This window comes from Aegilops tauschii, chromosome 6 (assembly GCF_002575655.3).
Source record: "Aegilops tauschii subsp. strangulata cultivar AL8/78 chromosome 6, Aet v6.0, whole genome shotgun sequence".
In the NCBI taxonomy this organism is placed as follows: Eukaryota; Viridiplantae; Streptophyta; class Magnoliopsida; order Poales; family Poaceae; genus Aegilops; species Aegilops tauschii.
In genome coordinates, this window is record NC_053040.3 from 39819242 (window position 1) to 39836300 (window position 17059).

At 47.8% G+C, this 17059-nt stretch overlaps 1 protein-coding gene across 1 annotated transcript in view; it reads left to right on the top strand.

Annotated features, from left to right (window-relative positions):
- The window catches only part of LOC109732056 (putative F-box/FBD/LRR-repeat protein At5g56810), a 114978-nt gene extending 104434 nt beyond the window's left edge, over positions 1-10544 (top strand). Inside the window, exons 2-5 of the mRNA XM_020291251.4 lie at positions 8362-8580; positions 8777-9697; positions 9776-9910; positions 10013-10544. Coding sequence (XP_020146840.3) covers positions 8362-8580; positions 8777-9697; positions 9776-9910; positions 10013-10381 — 1644 coding nt within the window. The 3' untranslated portion in view covers positions 10382-10544. The remainder of the gene's footprint in view (positions 1-8361; positions 8581-8776; positions 9698-9775; positions 9911-10012) is intronic.
- Positions 10545-17059: the final 6515 nt, after the last annotated feature.

Below are 17059 nucleotides of genomic sequence, written 5' to 3' on the forward strand. Positions count from 1 at the left end.
CGGCGCTGGGTGGCGCCGTCTACGCTGCGCCTCTCTCTGGCGGCCGCAAAGCCGCCGCTGGCGTCGGTCACGGGGCGGCGCACCTCCTCCAGCACGTCGCCGACGCCCGCAAACATCCAGGCGCTCGTGCGGTGCAGGAACAAGGGGGAGGGGACGGGGAGCAAGGCGCCAACGCGGCACTGTCGAGATCAACAACAGGTTCTGAAGAAAACGACCGCAACACTGAACTGTATTTCTGAATCTCTGAACTTGACATTGACAATGCTCTGCAGGTGTTCGACAGAATGATTTGGCGTGAAGAAAAATTTTCCTGGGGCTGGGACTTGGTGAGGTGACCTCTCAATGCACCCAGGGGCTGCCTGATTTTACTCAGAATTTTTGGAGAAGGATTTGAATGAATTTCATCAAATTTGACAAATCTGGTCCAAACTTGCAGCCAGTATAGTTTGAAAATTTTGAACTGAAGACCAGTGGATCTTCATGGATCTTGGTTGAGGGTTCAAAGGACTAGGAAGGGAAAAAGGTTTGGGGGCAAAAATCAAAGCAGAAAGAGTAGTTCCTTTGCAAACCTCCAAGGGCTAGAATAGAGGGCAGAAAATGTTTTGATAAGATTAAATGGAAAATAATCATATAGGGAGGTCCAACTTGCTGGATTTGATGCAAATCATGATCCAAAGATGAGGGAAGGTTTAGGAGAGTGGATTTGCACTAAGGCCATGGCAAGAGGGATTTGTTGAAAGTGGTAAAGGATTATTCCAAAAGCCATAGTGCATTTTCAAAGAGATTTTCAAAAAGGCAATTTTCCCAAGTGAAAAGCATTTTGGCTTGAGTCAAAAATAAAAAGCAAGAACCTCCAAGACTAAAAACAAGTCTTGGGTGAATCCAAATAAAACTCTTGCCATAAAAAAAATATTTTGAAAGGGAGGGTTCTTTTGAAGAAAAATTTTAAAACACCTCCCTCAAGTCAACTAAAAAATTTTGAAAAATCCGAATGAAAATTTTGGGTGTCACAGTTTGGCACCTAGCGGTCCTTCCAGGACATAATTCTTCTCTGCAGCAATGAGGATAATCCTCAAGTTACGGACCTAGTCCGTGTAGTTGCTACCATCATCTTTCAACTTAGCTTTCTCTAGGAACGCATTAAAATTCAACGGAACAGTAGCACAGGCCATTTATCTACAACAACATAGACATGCAAAATACTATCAGGTACTAAGTTCATGATAAATTAAAGTTCAATTAATCATATTACTTAAGAACTCCACTTAGATAGACATCCCGCTAATCATCTAAGTTATCACGTGATCCATATCAACTAAACCATGTCCGATAATCACATGAGATGGAGTAGTTTTTAAAGGTAAACATCACTATGTTGATCATATCTACTATATGATTCATGCTCGACCTTTCGGTCTCAGTGTTCCGAGGCCATATCAGCATATGCTAGGCCAGTCAAGATTAACTCAAGTATTCTGCGTGTGCAAAACTGGCTTGCACCCATTGTATGTGAACGTAGAGCTTATCACACCCGATCATCACGTGGTGTCTCGGCACGACGAACTGCCGCAACGGTGCATACTCAGGGAGAACACTTGTTCCTTGAAATTTAAAGAGAGATCATCTTATAATGCTACCGCCGTACTAAGCAAAATAAGATGCATAAAGGATAAACATCACATGCAATCAATATAAGTGATATGGTATGGCCATCATCATCTTGTGCCTTTGATCTCCATCTCCAAAGCACCATCATGATCACCATCGTCGCCGGCTTGACACCTTGATCTCCATCGAAGCATCATTGTTGTCTCGCCAACTATTGCTACTACGACTATCGCTACCACTTAGTGATAAAGTAAAGCAATTACATGGCGATTACATTTCATACAATAAAGCGACAACCATATGGCTCCTGCCAGTTGCCGATAACTGTTACAAAACATGATCATCTCATACAACAAATTATATATCATCACGTTTTGACCATATCACATCACAGCAAGCCCTGCAAAAACAAGTTAGACGTCCTCTACTTTGTTGTTGCCAGTTTTTCGTGGCTGCTACGGGCTTCTAGCAAGAACCGTTCTTACCTACGCATCAAAACCACAACGATTTTTCATCAAGTGTGCTATTTAAACCTTCAACAAGGACCGGGCGTACTCACACTTGATTCAACTAAAGTTGGAGAAACAGACACCCACTAGCCACTTGTGTGTGAAGCACGGCGGTAGAACCAGTCTCATGAACGCGGTCATGTAATGTTGGTCTGGGCCGCTTCATCCAATAATACCGCCGAATCAAAGTATGACATGCTGGTAAGCAGTATGACTATTATCGCCCACAACTCTTTGTGTTCTACTCGTGCATATAACATCTACACATAGACCTGGCTCGGATGCCACTATTGGGGAACGTAGTATTTCAAAAAAATTCCTACGATCACGCAAGATCTATCTAGGAGAAGCATAGCAACGAGCGGGGAGAGTGTGTCCACGTACCCTCATAGACCGAAAGCAGGAGCGTTTAGTAACGCGGTTGATGTAGTCGAACGTCTTCTCGATCCAACCGATCAAGTACCGAACGCACGACACCTCCGTGATCTGCACACATTCAGCTCGGTGACGTCCCTCGAACTCTAGATCCAGCTGAGGCCGAGGGAGAGTTTCGTCAGCACGACGGCATGGTGATGGTGATGATGAAGTTACCGACGCAGGGCTTCGCCTAAGCACTACGACAATATGACCGAGGTGGAAAACCGTGGAGGGGGGCACCGCACACGGCTAAGAAATCAACTGTGTGTCTATGGGGTGCCCCCTCCTCCGTATATAAACGAGGGGAGGAGGGGCCAGCCGGCCTCAAGGGGCGCGCCCAAGGGGGGGAATCCTACTCCTACTAGGAGTAGGTTCCCCCCTTTCCTAGTCCAACAAGGAGGGGAAGGAAGGAGGAAGGGGAGAGAAGGAAGGAGGGGCGCCGCCCCCACCCCTTGTCCAATTCGGACAGGGGGAGCGCGCCACCTCCTGGCCGGCCCTCTCTCCTCTAAGGCCCATGGTGGCCCATTAACTTCCCAGGGGGGTTCTGGCACTCCGGTTTTATCCGAAACTCTCTGGAACACTTCCGGTGTCCGAACAACATGGTCCCATATATCAATCTTTATGTCTCGACCATTTTGAGACTCATTGTCATGTCCGTGATCTCATCCGGGACTCCGAACAACCTTCGGTACATCAAATCACATAAACTCATAATACCAATCGTCATCGAACGTTAAGCGTGCGGACCCTACGGGTTCGAGAACTATGTAGACATGACCGAGACACTTCTTCGGTCAATAACCAACAGTGGAACCTGGATGCTCATATTGGTTCCTACATATTCTACGAAGATCTTTATCGGTCAAACCGCACAACAACATACGTTGTTCCCTTTGTCATCGGTATGTTACTTGCCCGAGATTCGATCGTCGGTATCATCATACCTAGTTCAATCTCGTTACCGGCAAGTATCCTTACTCGTTCCGTAATGCATCATCCCGCAACTAACTCATTAGTCACATTGCTTGCAAGGCTTATAGTGATGTGCATTACCGAGAGGGCCCAGAGATACCTCTCCGACAACCGGAGTGACAAATCCTAATCTCGATCTATGCCAACTCAACAAACACCATCGGAGACACCTGTAGAGCATCTTTATAATCACCCAGTTACGTTGTGACGTTTGATAGCACACTAGGTGTTCCTCCGGTATTCGGGAGTTGCATAATCTCATAGTCATAGGAACATGTATAAGTCATGAAGAAAGCAATAACAATAAACTAAACAATCATAGTGCTAAGCTAACGGATGGGTCATGTCAATCACATCATTCTCTAATGATGTGATCCCGTTCATCAAATGACAACTCATGTCTATGGCTAGGAAACTTAACCATCTTTCATTAATGAGCTAGTCAAGTAGAGGCATACTAGTGACACTCTGTTTGTCTATGTATTCACACATGTACTAAGTTTCCGGTTAATACAATTCTAGCATGAATAACAAACATTTATCATGATATAAGGAAATATAGATAACAACTTTATTATTGCCTCTAGGGCATATTTCCTTCAAAATATTATCATGCTACAAAAGTTAACATGTCATAAATGGGCATGACATGAAAGTTCACATGATGTAGTTCAAAACTCATGTAGGAATTAACCAAGTGTCAACAGAGAGCAATATTATCATAGATACTTTATATGCTCAAAACAGTGTGTTAAAGATTTTTAGAGATGATGAAAAGGACATGGGCAGATAATACACATAACACGAAAATCATATAATCCCTATGTTCCTAAATATAAGTCCTTTTAGAGATTATAACAAACTACGTACAGAGCAAAATGAGCGAATCTACACTCTAAAATATGTCTATATACATCCGCATGTAGTCCTTATTAAAATCTCTAAAAAAAACTTATATTTAGAAACGGAGGGGGTATATGGCATGAATTTATTTGATACATGGTTATTTAGCAATGAAGTTACAAAATGCCAAGTTTTACTGAAATGAGTGAAAATTATAGATTAACATTAAGTTGCCTACTTTGAGCAGATAATATAGTGGCTAAAAAAGATGATCAAATCATGCAATTGGAATGTAGATGTAGTATTCACAGAGCTTAACAAAACATCTTTAGCACATGCATCCAAAAGAGCAATAGATAATTCACAAATTCCACCACAAAAGGGCTAAACGGATTTAGATTCAGACTTAGCAAAAAGGGAGGAGGGAGGAAGCAGAAAAGAGGAGGGAGGAGGGAGGAAGCATAAAATAGGAGGAGGAAGGAAGGAGGGAGGAGGCCTACGGTGGTGACGGCAGCCACGACAGGAATGTGGCGATGACAGGAGCAGGACGGTGAGGGAGGGAGAGTGTGGTGAGTAAGAGAGTGAGGTGAGGGAGAGATTGACGAAGGCCGTGGGGGAGGATAGGGGTGGCTTACCAGTAGCGCAGGGCATGGGCCCGCGCTACTGCTAAGCCCATTAGGTGTAGCGTGCGTTATAAACCCAATGCTGCTACAAGGGAGGCTCGGGAGCTGGGCCCGTGTATTCACAGTAGCAATGCAGGTTGTAGAGCCCACGCTACTGCTATATCGTTAGTTGTAGCGCGGGTTTTATACCCGCACTGCTACTGTTGCCAGCCCTGGGAGGCACTGTGGGGACGGCTTAGTAGTAGCGCCGGTGTGGTAAACCTGCGCTACTGCTAATACTCACCTGCAGCGCTGGGTTTGGCCTGCACCACTGTTAAGCGTCTGCCTATATGGTTTTTCCTAGTAGTGCATGGTACCTACCGTTGTCCGCCATTTCCAATGGTTGGGGGAGGGGGAGGTGCGGCGAGGCTGCAGGCGGCTAAAGCAGGCGGCTAGGCCGGCGGCGGCGCGACGGTTCGAAGGAAGAAGATGAACGGGAGGGCGCAGGAGGTTGAAGAAGGTCATCCAACCATTCATTTTGGATTTGATGGTTGGTAACAATCGATTGACCCAAATTCAAAAATCGGGCGATTTACATCTAGCCATTCCCTAGTTGAAAAGGATGGTAATACTTCTTTTTGCATCGATTGTAAAATTGTGTTTGATATATCGATCTATACTTAATCTTGTCTTTTTGCACTTGCCCTCGTTTTACTCTACGTTAAGGATACCGAAAAAGGCTTTCGCCCCACTTTATATATAAAGCGACGATCATCAACAAGCCGGTACATACGCATGCCACCACAACACGCGCCCACACCCAAGGCAGGATACATAGCCCTGAGCGCAGCAACACCACCCCTAGCAATACCACTTCAAAGAGATGAAGCCATATAAGACGAACCGTGGGCTCCAAGGAGGCGCCTTTAGGAAGGATACGACACCGGAGCGCCGCCACCGCCCGATCCGAGGATCAGAGTTTCCACTGGAGTCGCACGACGGGCAATGAGAGCCGCGAGGACGCCTTCAAGAAGAGAACGAGCTATGCCGCCGCCGGTCCGTCCGAAGATGGAACATGTTTTCACCCCGGCTAACACTAATCGCCACTAAATGCCACACCGCGGCTACCACACCGCCCACATGACAATGGCCGTCGGGCAGCACCAAGCCACGGGCTCTGCCCATGAGCACCACGCTACCACCACCAGGGCCGCCGCCCCGGCAACCAAGGCCTTGACACCGCCTCACCACAGACCTGCCGCTATCCCAACCAAAGAGACGAGCGGAAAGGTCCCACCTTTCGCACCGCTGGGCGACCCCAGCGCCGAGACCCAATAGACCGGACAGAAATGGCTTCCATCGACCCGTCCTGCAGCACCGGGCGCTAGACAAGCTCGGTCATGCAGCATCGTGAGAAAGACGAGGTCGGTCCTGCTGCACCGTGGGCGAGATGAGCTCGGTCCTGCTGCACCGTGCATGAGACAGGCTCGGTCCTGCCGCACCGGGCGCGAGACGAGCGATGGACCGTAGCTGGGAGAATGCCGGCCCTATGATGAAAGAAGCGATTGGAAGACGAGGAGAAGGGTCGAAGGCCGACACAAGCCACGTACGGACGAGCCGACGCTAAAACATGTCAGCCGCCACAGCCGACCTGCCAAGCCATCGTGGAGCCATCCACGGCCAGAGCAGCCGCCACACCGGGTCACTGCTCAACCCGCGCCGCCCGCCGAGCTCGAAGCGTCGGAACTGCCAGGCACGCACTTCCCGCATCCGGTGAGCCAACCCGAACACGCCGGACCAAGCTACCATGGGCCAGCACGCCGGAGCCACCACCACGTCAGAACCTCCACCATGCCGGGACAAAGCAGAAGCGGCCAACCCGCGCCGCCCATGGCCCTCGCCGCAAGGGGCGGCCGTGGGCAGATCTGGCCGAGACCATCCGCCACCACTGGCACCCTGCACACGCCTCCAACCAGCCCGCCACTCCAAGCATGACAGCACGCCAACACCCGCCAGCACCTGTGCGCCGCTGCGCCGCGACGCCCAGAGTCCACGCTGCGCCCACACCAGACAGAGCCGCGTCGCGCCGACCCCAGCTCGAGGGGGGACAAGAGAATCCCTACCGCCGCCTCCAGTCGGGCTTTGCCCGGCCGAGCCCCATGGCGGCGGCGAGGGAGGGGGAGGGCAGGTGGGGGGACCTGACAGCGGCGGCCTAGCCCCCCTCCCCCCCTCGCTGCGCGGGGGCGACTCGGGAGGAGATGAGGGAGGAAAGGCAGGACGTATCTTCGTCTCCAGATTAGACCTGGAGCTAATTCTTTAAGGAAGCAGATTCTGAATTTATATTGGCCCCGCCGAAAAAATAATGGCTTAGTAGTTGTGTGCATCATCAAAGTGGCCGCTGCTACCAATCAGCCAGCTGATTTTAGCCAAAATTAAGTCGCCTGGAGAGACGTTGGATAAGAAGCTCCCTGCCGCACGATCAGGCGCTCCCACAGTCCCACAGCAGCCCCATGGCAGCAGCGTGCAGTATTGACGGCCTTCCATTGCAGCGCCGACGATGCTTCATTGCAACTCCGGAGAAGCTTCAACGGCTCCGGCAGCGATTCATTGCAACTCCGGCGAGGCTTCATTGCAGCTCCGGTGACGCTTCATTGCAACCCCGGTGAACTCCGACGACCCCGCGACGCTTCATTGCAGCTTCGGCAGTCCCGGCAATGCTTCAGCGCAACGCCGACGAGTCCCTCCCTGCTTCGCCAGCTGCTGCAGCCCGCCGGCCAGCCTGCAGCACAGCACCGCCGCGCGTTGAGCTCGTTGATGTCGCGCAACTCCTCGCCTCGGCCTCCCATTGCAGCATCTGCAGCAAGCGGGCACCATCTTGCGACAACATCAACGGCTACAGGACCCTCGCGGCCCACACCATGTGAAAAACCAGCATGTGCGGCGAGCGCCGCCGCCTTGCATCACCGCCCACGGCTGCAGTACCGACGGCCTCGTAGCAGCAGCAGCTCTGTTGACCGGGATGGAGAGGTCATGGACAGCAAGGTTTTGGTTATCGAATGAGGCAATTTTACCGAGGGGGCGGATAAATGTGGTTACCACGGTTACTGAGAAATACCGAGAATATTTCTAGCGAATTTTATAGTTGAATTTTGAATTCAAATAAGTGAATGAACGAATATTCGAACCAGAGGCCTCTCAAAATAGGAACTAGGTTGATACCAACATGCCAGAACCAACTCTCATGGCATTAATTAGATCCTGCGTACTTTACTGTAAATCGAGTGTTTAAATTCAAAAATTTCAAAAAAAATGGTATTTTTTGCTCGGCGGTTTACCGAGGGGTACGAAAATACGCGGTAACCATGGAAAATCTTGAAATTTCGACCGGTAACCAAAACCTTGATGGACAGAGAGGGGAGGCGCTCGCGGCGAGAACAGAGCTGGGCTGCAGGGGTTGGATGGAGAATTGCTGCGTTGCCCCTCTGAGGGTGGTTCAGGTGGTGGCCGGCGGCAACCCCTCTCCATCTCCCAACTGCTGTGGTGGTGTCGCCGTGGGAGCCTCTCCTCTTGCCATGCGTGAAGAACGAGAAAAGGGAAGCTTTGTCGCTGCAGAGATCAAAGAGACAAACGTGTGGAGGAGAGCTTTCATAAAAAGATAAGGTTGGAGTCCGGTTGGAGGAGTGGTGGGAGGGCCACGTGGAGTGCACAGGAGGCGGTTTACGAGAGAAAGAAATCAGTCGGGTGATTTTAAGAGTTTTCCATCATCAAATTAATGCGAAATTTGATAAGCTGTACCGCAACTGACTAACTTCTCCAAATTCAAAGCTACCGAGTCTCTCAATTCCCCAAACGCCCAAACCCTACCAGAAGGAGGCTGCGGGAGAACGGAGTAAATCCAGTGGAATCACGCGGAAGCGGGCACGGAGTGGGGACGTGACCGCCGCCGATCTCATCAGCCGCCAACCGGACGCCATCCTCTGCACTATCATCTCTTTACTCCCCACCAAGGACGGCGGCCGCACGCCGGCCCTCTCCCGCCGATGGCGCCACCTCTGGCGCTCCGCACCTCTCAACCTCGAGGTCATCACGTCCCTCCCGGTCTTCCTTCGCCACGCCGTCCCGCCCTCCGCCGTGTCCAAGATAATCTCCCTACACCCTGGCCCCGCCCGCCGATTCTCCTTCCTCTTCCTCCGGGCCGGCGATCTCTACGCTCAGGTGGAGAGCTGGTTCGACTCCCGAGCCCTCTGCAACCTCGAGGAGCTCGATATCGGCTATGAGTACCTCTCTGCACGTAAGACCAGCTACCCGCTGCCGCAATCCATGCTCCGCTCCTCCTCATCCACCCTACTCGTTGCCAAGATCAGCTATTGTGATTTCCCTAAGATAATCGCACCGTCCATGAATTTTCCCCTCCTCAAGGAGCTCTCCTTGAGGTACGTTTCCATCAGGGGGGATGTATTCCATGGCTTGCTCTCCGGCTGCCATGCCTTGGAGAGCTTATACATGCTCCAAGTTCAGGCTGCTGGTTGCCTCCGTGTTAGTTCGCCAACTATTAGGAGCATTGGCTTCCGTGATAACTCTGGTGAAAAAGCAGAGCTGGTCATCGAGGATGCTCCTCGCCTTGAAAGGTTATTGTTACCATATTGTCACCGGGATGATTGTGTGACTATCCAGGTTATTAGCGCACCTAAACTGGTGATATTGGGGCCATTATCACCAGACTTCTGCAAACTCCTGGACTTGCAGGTAGCAGCAACATCCATCATCAGCATTCTTACATATAGATTATAGATTATTATTATTTATATTGGTTGTCTTATTCAGGAAATGAACCCAGTCAGCTTGGCAAACTCGATATGCACCGTGAAGGTTTTGGCCCTTGGGTGTTCTAATCATCAATTGAATGCAGTTCTTGACATCCTCAGGATGTTCCCCTGTTTGGAAAAGCTCTATGTCACTGTGAGTATTCTCTTTGCTCACTTTAACTTTATGCTTTGATTGACATATTAACTAGTCTATTTAGCAACCCTTTAACATATGCCTATTTTTTCTGTTATGCAGTCTCACTCACACGGTAGCATGCTTGAGCAAAATGAGGATCAGTATGACCCACCATATCCAGTGGAGTGCCTTGAGACCCACCTAAAGGAAGTGGTGTTCAAGTTATTCATAGGCTATGAGCAACAAGTTAACTTTGCCAGGTTCTTTGTTTTGAATGCAAAAGTGCTAAACAAAATTGAATTTCAAGGATGTGGGGACTACAACAATGAAATGGTGGCTCGTCAACACAGGCTGCTCCAAGTCGAAAACAGAGCTTCTCGAGATGCTCATTTTGAATTCAGAAATATTTATTTTTGTATTGATGAACATGTCGAGAAGCATGTCCATAATTTGTCACTGGCCGACCCCTTCTCAGACAGCCATAGATAGGGTTGATGCCCGAAGATTGCACTGCCTTCTGCATAAGCATGTTCAATTTCTAGTCTGAAGTTCCTCTGTAGTTCCGGTACATAAGTTACCCTGTTAAAACTGCAAAAGATGCTTTTGGATTCAAATAACAGTACACTGTAGAGAAATTCCAAAGGGGAGGGATGAAACAAAAGTATTGCCATTAACTGGCCTGTATTGGAAGCTTAATTGTCTTTTCAGTTCTATACAGAAACGTCTGAAGTTATTTGCTGATTTGATTTTTCGCGTACGTGTGACATTTGTTCGATGCTTAGGAAAGGTTGGTTAGGCCCGTATGCTTCTGTAACTAGGAAGGGAACGTTTCTGTAAATTCTATCAAGGTGGAGATTGAAGCCTGCCTGTTGTCTGTGGTCTGGGTGCCCAGCCCTATGTGTGTGTGTGTGTGTGTGTGTGTGTGTGTGTGTTTCTGCTCCGCTTTTGCTGTAACTCGCTTCCCCTCCCTTCTTAATAAAGTTCGACCTCCGGCCCTTTGAAGGGAACTTTGGGAAACTAGTAAGTAGGACAAGGGGAACTTTGGGAAACTGGTAGCATCAATCAGGAATCCAAGATAACATTTCGACTAGACAGTAGGTGTGGAGTGGGGCCATCACCGGTCTAGAAGATTAGTCGGGTTATTCGATGGGCTTTTGCAATTATATAAACATGTCCAATTCATATCAATGGTTGTGTGCATCGCTCGATGCAGAGGCCGGAGGTTATCCTCCTTTTCAAAAAAAAAATCCAATTCATATCCATTAGGTGTGGCTCTCTATCCTCTTCTCCTCCACTCTCTTGAGTCCGATCTGCTGCTCCTTGTGGAAATGGGCCAAAGGTAAACGGCGACGCATGTTTATCGCTTTCTTATAAGCCTGGACCCCGATGTTTTCTCTCCTTGGTTGGCCATGAAGATATGACCAGACGGCTTCCCTCATCCTAATCACCCCCTGTGTACTTCCTTGTGTTGTTTCTCAAGTGTATCTTCTCACATATGGCCAAACTGGCGCCGCGAATTGCGTATCTGAAAGCCAGGGTTGATGTTAGTTTCTTTTTTCTTTGTTCATATTTTGTTAGGAGTACTTTGTTTCACCTAATCATCTGGAACAAAACTGGCCTGCCAATGTGGACCCCCGCATCTCAATCGTCAAAGGGCCAAAATTTAACTCTGCTTCCATTACAAGCTAGTCTCGTTACAGCTGCCAAGATCATAAACTTGTTTCAGATGATTTGTCCTTTTTTTATGTTTTTGAGGTAATGTCATCATTGCTGCCTTTATTAACTGCAAAACATGGATACATCATCTACGAGCTTATTCACCAGTCAATCTGGAGGCGCGTCTATCCAGCTACTAGATAATTTGTTACAGTAAGGAAAGCTAGCTAGCACATCGCCGCTGGATTAGCTGAACCATAATAATGCTTAACATTGACCTTCCCATTGAAAACACCGATATCAACACATTTTGGAAAGATCACTGCTGCTGCATCCCACCATCTATTTTTCCCTGTACAAAAATTGATCACGTTTTGGGAATCAGATTCTGCCTCCACACATTGGAACCCCAAGTTGTTTGCCATTGCCTCTGTTGTCACCACATCTGCAGCATGAGTAACAAGTGTGCATTGTGCTGTTAAGAAAGTACCTCTTTCATCTCTGATTACCGCAGCTGTAGCACCCATGCCTTCATCCTCAAAATGAGCTGTACAAATTTGGGGTCTGGCCTAGACCACCTTGGTTCAGTCAATTCATTTTTCCTCAAGAATGCTTTATGGTAATTGCTCGTAATGGCTAAAGCAGACAAGGGCCATCTTACCGGAGGCGGACAAGTTTCATTATGTGTGATCCGATGTCATGTCCACTGTAAGTACCAGCAACCCACCACTACAATTTACATCTAGCAATGGCATCAGTTGTAAAGGATCGTTTGGGAACAATAGTATGTGTTCCATTACTGCTGATGCAGATGGGTCAATCATAGCTGCAGTGCTAATGAATTCCGCTAAATCGTGTCTTCTAGTAGTATTTTGCTTCTGTCACAATGTGTGTATATGTTGTATATTCTTGAATGTTCGCTTTCTGGTGAAACTTTACGAATTTTTTAATGTGCTCACTCATGTACTACAAAGTACAAACGCACCATCTTGAAAGTTTTTAGAGATTATGAAGAGTATAAAGCTACTGATCGAGAACATCCAACTGAATTTGAAGGATATAACGACTCAACAGTGTATCGGTGCCTTATCAACACAAGCTGCTATCAGTGCAGAACAGAGCTTCTGGAGATGCAGTTTAAATTCAGCAGATATATTTGTACTGGGCAGCATCTTGAAGAGCACATCCATGATTTGTCAGTGGCCGACCCCTCATTTTGCAGACGTTATTCATGCCTGAAGACTGCATCGTTCTAGTCTAAAATTCCTCTGTAATTCCGGTAGCTTATGAAGTCAAGTTACCCCTGGTGAAACTGCGAAAGATGTTTTTTTTATTCAAATAATAGTGCACTGTGGAGATATTCAAATGGGGAGGGAAGCAAAAAAGTAACTACCAAACGTTGTAACCAGGAGGGAGCTGGTAACCCCATCTAGAAACACCTCTTACCTTGTGAATTTATTTATGGCTTTGTTCTTTTTTTTTTGGTACGATGGCTCAAGAAGAGCCCGGCTTTGAATTAACAAAGCCATCAACCGGCCAGGATTACAGGACTGCCACTTACAACAAGAAAACAAAGAGCGGAAATAAAGATACATTGTGCTCAGTAGAACAACTCGAAGGCAAAATGCCATCGAACGACGCTATGCCAAAACCATGGTTAGCTACGGGAGGAAGGCACCACCATGCATGTTTTGTGTCACTAACTGCCACCAGAGGGAAACAGGGGCAACACATGACCTGACTCCGCCGCCGCAAAGGGCCTCTACCCTTTCACCCGGGATCGACGGGTGCCGCACCGGCGGCCTGCAGAGTGGTTCACCCTAGAACCCATATCAAAGTTCCCAAGCTGCGAAAGGAGAGGCACCGATACACTGTTGAATCGTTATATCCTTCATGAAACGGGGAGTCGAACACCCAATCACCGTCGCCGGCAGCTGCAAGGCAGAGCACCAGACGAGAGTTGACGAAACAAAGGCGCTGAAAACCCCGGAGAAGGCCAAGAGGATACAGAACCATGCATCGGTCAAGGATATGAGTCTCCATAGCCCATGGCATATCACTGGCACCAAGAATGGGATCCCGATCCCCTCGCATCAGCGGCTGAAGCCCTCCACACCTGTACCCGAGCAAGCTGCCAAAGATGAGATCAGACCAAAACAATCCATTGTCGAACCACCACCAACTCCACCACCACTTGAGCACTTCCCTGACAACGCCTTCAAGAAGGGTCACACTACCCAGGTGCCGTCGTCGCCATGAATCGAGGAACTGAGGCTTTCACCTGAGCTACTTGCTGGGGTGGGAGGTACAGGAAGCCCACCGGAGCCTTCAGCAAGGGAAACGGCGCCCAAAGGCGACGTCTTTAGTGTGGCCGCCGCGCCGGCCCGGGGTTTCCCCCGGATCCGCACCCAACCACCAGATCCGCACACCCGACATTCGGAAATGGCGACCGGAGCCACCAGGGACAGGGGGCGGCGCATATCAGAGCAGATCGAGGTTGAGGACGACGATTCTCCAAGGTACAGCCAACCTACGGGAAGCCGCTGCAGCCGCCGACGCCTGCCACCTCCACGCCGCCCACGCGACCAGGAAGAAAGCCCACCTGCACCCTGCGGCGCCGCCCACCGCACAGGTCAGGCCGCTGGCCACCGCCCGGGGCCCGCCGCTCTGGAAGCCGAGGCTCTCCACGCAGGGTGGAGCCGCCGAGGTCCCCACCGCCACCTTCATGGGTGCCGAGCGGCCGCGCCGATGGCCACCTCTGGCGGTGGCGGAGGGAGGGAGGGGGCGGGGGGACGAGGTGACGACGGCTAGGGTTGGCCCCCGAGTCGCCTCGGAGGAGACGACCCGGGGGGGGGGGGGGGGGGGGGGGCTCCGTCCTTGTCTTTTGGCTTTGTTCTGCCTAAGTTGGCCTATAAACACATGCTTGTGTTGGAAATTTAATTGTCTTTTCATCTGCGTATATAGAAATATTAGAAGTTTAGATGCCGATTTTTTTCCGCGCACATATTCACCATTTCGCCATGTGTCTCTCGACTGCCGCTGGAACATGCTGCGGTTGCCTATTAGTTGATCTTGTTAGTAAAGTTTGAATTTACTCAAATCAAATTGATTGCAACCTTGTACAAATTCGCAAGTAATTGTAGTAACGTTCTATTGGGCTAAGTGTTGCAAGTCTACTACTTCTAAACCTGTTTTCGACATTACTACAAGATAACTAGTAATTCTGAAACTTCTTTGTTGCTTGCAACATTACTACCGGTAGATAAGTGGTAATTCTAAAACATTACTATTCTACATGTCTGTTTTGTAGGCCTACCATTCGGCATGTATCTTTTGTAGTGGTCAGCCGACTCTATTCGGATCTTCGTGCATGCAGGGTATGTTCTGTATGGTAACATGAGCAAAAGAAACAAAATGGATAGAGGGTGTGCTTGGCTGGCAGCCAATATTTGGCAAGTAACAAGTGTTTCTCCTTGGACGGGCAGTACAATTTTGTTTCTGTCAACTGACAATTTTTGGCAAGTAATAGGCAAATCCACATTCATCTTTCACTTTTTCTATTTCTTTTTGGCTTTCATTTACCTATTCCTGTCTGGATCACAGGGACTCATAAAATAATTCAAGCATTACAAAACTCATCAGAAAGCAGAAAATTTTAAAATTCAGTTGTGAGATAAAAGTTCAACACACAAAATGGATCATGGGACTAGTTTATCAATTCTTGCCGGTTGACTAACTAATACAGAAAAGTCACGAGTTAACAGAATTTTGAAATTAATCCCTACAAATCCACTTCACCACGGACTGGTGCATGGCGCAGAAAACAGGTTACTAGTTATCTTGTAGTAATGTTGCAAGCAACAAAGATGTTTCAGAATTAATTTTAACCCCTCCAGTTCGCTCGCCTTTGATCATATACCCCTTTCTTCGTTTGCCTCCCTCTGAAGCCCCTCGGTTTTGTCTACTTCTTGTTGATTGCGCCCCTTGGCGTTGTTATCTATTTAATTAGCCAATAATGAACGAAATCTGGACTAATACGTCCTCGTGCAGTTTCCTCAACACGCGATACAGACAGAGGAGGGCTGGCCCTCCATTGGTGCACCAAGGTAAGGGACTTTGTGTGGTTCCAGTTGTACGATTGTCTAAATCTTAGAAACCCTTGGTGCTGAGGGAGATTGATATACTAATAAATTTGTTAACAATGCCTACAAATCCACAAAAAAATTGAAATTAATCCCTACAAATCCACTTCACCACGGACCGGTGCATGGCGCAAGTCATTTCTGCATCTCAGCCACAAAAATATAACTCTAGATATGCGCAGAGCAACCACTGCCATCCGCCAATCGCCCAAACCAATCTGTAACATTCATTCATGGAAAAGCCGTTAAATTTGTCTCACAATTAGGTGCGACCCAGGCAGTAAGCATTAGCTTTATCATTGGGGAAAGGGAATAATGTTGAACGATCAAGGTTGAATCATCTCAGCATTACTGGACAAAACCAATAATAGAAATAGCAAACATAAATAAGAAGATAGTCGGTTCGTAAAAAACTGAATAAGAAGACAGCTTTTAGCTTCTATTGTCAGTTTGTCACCATATTCTCATGTTTGAAGACAGACTTTAACTTCTCTTGTTAACATATTCTCAAGTTTCTTGCTCTGGTTATGTAGAAGCAACTAGATGAGTTGTGTAAATACCACCCTTGCACAATTATGATGGGCATACGAGGGTCCATGGAGTAGAAAACAGAAACGTCTGGTTTTTAGCTCATGGGCATACATTATTGATACTCCCTTGGCCCCAAAACAAAGTCAGTTTTTTATAACTCTGTACACCAAAACTAACAATTACCTTTGATGATAATAGGATATAAAATATGAAAAAAGGACATACCCAGTGCTAGAAGCTGCAACACCAAGTGGGGCCTTGGGGAGGATTATATGAGGAAAAACTAAATTTGTGTTGAAAGTCAATTTTTTGTGATGAATCTAGCCATCTAATTTTCTTCATCATGTGTTTGGTAAAAAAAAATTAAGCATCCACGGTAACTAAAATAGAAGAAATCAGACTACACAAAAACCATTGGATATGCGGGAGTTAGATTGAAAAACTGATTTATGTTGAGAAAATATTCAAGCAAACCGGCTAAGAGTTGCATAGTTGTCCATAAAAGTTTAATGACTGAAAGCAAATTAATAAATAGTAGTATACGAGGACATGCTCATCGAGTATTGTGACAGTATAAAAATAAGCACTTGTACTATAGAAGGAACTAGAGGAGTATTAAGGAGGAAGTAAACTGGCAACAAGACAGTGCAAGAGAAGGGAGAGCAAGCGAAAGATCACATGTTCAGTTGAGAGGGGAGATAACATATGCAAAAGTAGCTGGGTGAAGGCATCACGAAGGAAATGGAATACGAAGGGATGGGAAGCAAGGCATACATAAGAGGCACAGTAACATGACAGCATGATGGGAGGTCTCCGGGTGAGTAACAACTTAGCAAAG